Source organism: Myotis davidii, unplaced genomic scaffold (assembly GCF_000327345.1).
Source record: "Myotis davidii unplaced genomic scaffold, ASM32734v1 scaffold113, whole genome shotgun sequence".
Lineage (NCBI taxonomy): Eukaryota > Metazoa > Chordata > Mammalia > Chiroptera > Vespertilionidae > Myotis > Myotis davidii.
The window spans coordinates 432,786-436,965 of NW_006284356.1; the positions used below are offsets into that span (position 1 = coordinate 432,786).

At 44.8% G+C, this 4,180-nt stretch overlaps 1 protein-coding gene across 4 annotated transcripts in view; it reads left to right on the top strand.

The window, feature by feature from the left end:
• Positions 1 to 4,180, top strand: part of UGGT1 (UDP-glucose glycoprotein glucosyltransferase 1) — a 160,754-nt gene that overhangs the window by 57,115 nt on the left and 99,459 nt on the right. For all 4 annotated transcript variants that reach the window (XM_006754769.2, XM_015571681.1, XM_006754768.2 and 1 more), the window contains exon 15: positions 2,179 to 2,264. In XM_006754769.2, coding sequence (XP_006754832.1) covers positions 2,179 to 2,264 — 86 coding nt within the window. The remainder of the gene's footprint in view (positions 1 to 2,178; positions 2,265 to 4,180) is intronic.

Genomic DNA, 4,180 nt, shown 5'->3' on the forward strand with positions numbered 1-4,180 from the left:
GGGCTTTGGTGCTCACTGAGTCTGCCCCCTGAGTGTGTCCCTTATGGATCTGAGGAGTTACAATCTGGATGGTCCCACTCTGACCGCTGGGTCCACTGGCTCTTGGATCTCTAAGGAGGTGCTAATTTAGCCTCTGCCTGAGGCTACCCAGCAGGAACTATGGAGAGATCTGCAGATTCCTCTTCTTTGTTTGGGGTTTGAGGTGCCCAGAACGAGGTCCAGCTGTGAAGCAATGCAAGCTTCTGTGGGGCCTTGGGTCTTCTCTTGGAAGTTATGGGTGAGTCTGGCCCAGCTGCAGTTTGTTAGGTAATTTTCAGATTGCAAAGGGCTAGGCCAGGGGTGGGCAAACTTTTTGACTCGAGGGCCACAGTGGGTTCTTAAACTGGACCGGAGGGCCGGAACAAAAGCATGGAAGGCATGTTTGTGTGAACTAATATAAATTCCAAGTAAACATCATTATATAAAAGGGTACGGTCTTTTTTTTCAATAGTTTTATTCATTTCAAACAGGCCGGATCCGGCCTGCGGGCCTTAGTTTGCCCACGGCTGGGCTAGGCCTTTCATATGCAAAAGCCTCTGGGCACAGCTTTGGTGGGGCGGGGTCTCAGGGGATCAACAGGGCGGAGCAAGCAGCTGCAGCTGCTCCTCAGTCATACCCTAAGAGACCCCATGTCTCAGTGTCCCGGTAATCGCTGCAAGCACCTCTGAGAGAAAGCCGCCCTCGAGTTCTGACCGATGCCAGACAGTCCAGTTTCTCCCCGAATGAGTTTAGGTCCCCAGAGACTCGCCTGGAACTGGAGTTCAGAGGAGTCAGGAGCTTGAGAATCCCTCCCGATTAAAAAAGACAACTACGTCCTCAGTTGCCAGCCCTTTCCACGTGCGCCTCTGTACCTCTGCACTTTACTTCCGCACCTCCTCTGAGTCTCGGTATGCTTTTCTCTTTCCTCTAGTTGTAGAATTTCCACTCTGCCAGCCTTCCTGTGGTTCTGGATGATGTCCGTTTTATCTTTTAGTTGTATTTTTGAAGTGGTTGTTCGAGGCAGCAATTTCCGGTGTTTACCTATGCCACCATCTTGGTTTATCCCAAAATTTTTATTTTGTTTGGGATTTGGAGGTTCCCAGAGTTCTGATGTGAACTCTGTTTCTGCCTTGCCGGTTCTCCTACCTTTTGTCACATCTAGAATGTCACTTCTCTCCTTACTAGCTGCTGTTGCCCAACACTGCACTGCCAATGTACTCTTGGTCCAGCTCCATATTTACACGAAAAGTGTTTTGAAATGTATTGATCATTTGTAGGGCTGTGAGATGTCAGTGTATTAGGAAATGCTTCGCAATAACCTGAAGCTTAGACTATGTTATTTTATTTTTAAGACAGCTCTTTTTTACTAAGAAGATGCGTACGTTGCTACTTGTTTTTCTTAAATATCTTAATCCCTAAACTTGAATAGATCAGTTTATTTCCTTAACTAAGTCTTCTGTCCTAATGGCTATTCCATATTTCAGTGCTTCAGGTAGATAGTGGAAGAGGGTTCTTAATTCACCCTCTTTTCCCTCCCATTTCCTTCTCTCTGCCCTTATTGGCTCCTAAAGAGGTCAGAGGCAGGTGAGTGCCAAAGCTGGCTCCCTCAGCACTTCAAGGAGCACTGTCCTCTGTACTTCCCTCATTCTCGAAACCACTTATTTCCTTCCCTGTCAAAATGTCGATGTTTCTTCTTAACCATATGTCTGACTTATTAAATGAAATATTTTTAAATCATGTGAAAACTAAATGATGATAGCTTTTATTGTATTAAAGTTGAATGCTGAATTTTGAAATCCTTAGAAATTTAATCTGAATTTTCTAAGGTGGAATAGTTAATAAAACTAGGGTTTTTAAGGTGTAGTAAAAGAGAAGGTGTTAGCAATCTGGACTGTACCCCATGTTAGCATACAAAAGAGTTTATATTGAAGTCTCATCTCTCAACTGAGAAATTGACCCCGAGAAAATCCCGTGTCCTTTCAGTGCCATGTTTTTGAACATAAAGGGAGGGTAATTGCTATTTGTGTGACTCCTGTCTTATGTGGTTCATGAGTAGTTGGAAAAAGATGGCCTTTAGGTGAAAAGACTGTGGGCATTTTTATAGGCCCAGGGACATCTTAGTGAATGTCATTTCATGCGTTCCTTTCCCTCTGCCCACAGGTTTTCATGGTTGATCCTGCGCATGAGACCACAGCAGAGCTGATGAGCATAGCTGAGATGTTCCTCAGTAACCATATACCACTGAGGTAATACTGGTGTTGGTTTGATGATTCTAACTAATTAAACTGAGATTTTGTTTGTCATTCTTAAGTGGAAGTCTGGTGCTATTGAATTGTAGGATAATTAATAGTGGGGATCATTAATAGCAACATGAAGCCAGCATCTTTTGGGATAAAGAATTTGATTCTGAAGGAATAGAAGCGTACCACCACTGAATTATTAATCAGTGGTTTGTACACAGGAGTTTGTGGTCTGAGTTTGCTTGCCAAGGAAAGAGTTTTACTGAGTGTGTGTCTGTGTCACAAGCCTCTTCCCTTTCAGTGCAGACAGAGTCTTGCCAGCAGCTTTTGTTAGACTGTTGGGGACTGCATGTATAGGACAATCATTGTTTAGGTGCACACAGACCCACTTAATTCATTTGTGTTGCCTAATATACCAGCAGGGTAGTTGAATTGCTAGCTTTCCACTGTGCCTTTAAAGAACAATTTTTTTTCTTTTTTACAATATACTTTTATTGATTTCAGAGAGGAAGGGAGAGGGAGAGAGAGAGATAGAAACATGAATGATGAGAGAATCATTGATCGGCTGCCTCCTGCACGACCCACACTGGGGATCGAGCCTGCAACCTGGGCATGTGCCCTAACCAGGAATTGAACCGGTGACCTCCTGGTTCCAGGGTTAATGTTCAACCACTGAACCACACCAGCCAGGTGGAAACAGTTTGCTTTGACAGTTGAAAGTCCCAGCCTCCTTTGGGAACCTGCATCTTTATTCTGTAAGTGATGAATGCCTTTGCCAACCATATTAGAGTAGGATGTGAACTGTGTTTTTCAATAACGAGTAGTTTTCTTCTATTAGCTATAGTATTTGTGTAGGGTACATTCCTTTTAACCAGTTGCTTTTTTTTTCAATCACAGTTTACATTCAGTATTATTTTGTATTAGTTTCAGGTGTACAGCATAGTGGGTAGACAATCATATACTTTACAAAGTGTTCCCCTTCATATTTCCAGTACCCACCTGGCACCATACATAATCTAATGCCCGCAACTGCCCTCCCCTGCCAGCCTGGTCGCCCCAAATGCCCTCCCCTGCCGGCCTGGTTGCCCCCAATGGCCCTCCCCTGCTGGCCTAGTCGCCCCCAACTAACCTCCTCTGCCGGCCTGATCTTGTCCCTAACTGCTCTCCCCTGCCGGCCTGATCACCCCTAACTGCCTCTGCCTCAGCCCCCACTACCATGGCTTTGTCCAGATGGAAGTCGGAAGTCCAGAAGATGGCTGGTTGACCGGTCTAATTAGCACATTATCCTTTTATTAGTATAGATGACTATTCTGTAACTATCAACTTGTACTTCTTAATTCCTTCATCTTTTTCACCTCAACCATATTCCTCTCTGGCAACCATTAGTCTGTTCTTTGTATCTATGAATCTGTTTCAGTTTTGTTCATTTATTTTGTTCTTTAGATTCCACATGTAAATGGAATCACATGGTATTTGTCTTATTTCACTTACCGTATTTGCCGGCATATAAGACGATTTTTTGGCCCTGAAAAATATGCCTCCAAGTGGGGGGTCGTCTTATACGCCAGGTACACTTCAGATAGACTGCCCATAGTGCTTGCCCCGTGCCATAGTGGCCTCCCGATGCCCGCCCACTTCATTCCACATACCGTTCAGGCATCAGCAGCGCTGCTGGGTGTATGCTCGGCTGTTATGCGATTTTGCTGTTATGCCATTTTACCACACTCGCAAAATCGCACACAGCCAACCATACACCCAGTATGGTATCGCGATTCGTGATTTTGCGCTATCATACTGGGTGTATGGTCGGCTGTGTGCGATTTTGCGAGGGTGGTAAAATCGAATAACAGCAAAATCGCATAACAGCCGCGCATACACACAGCCGCGCTGCTGATGCCTGAACGGAATGTGGAATGAAGCGG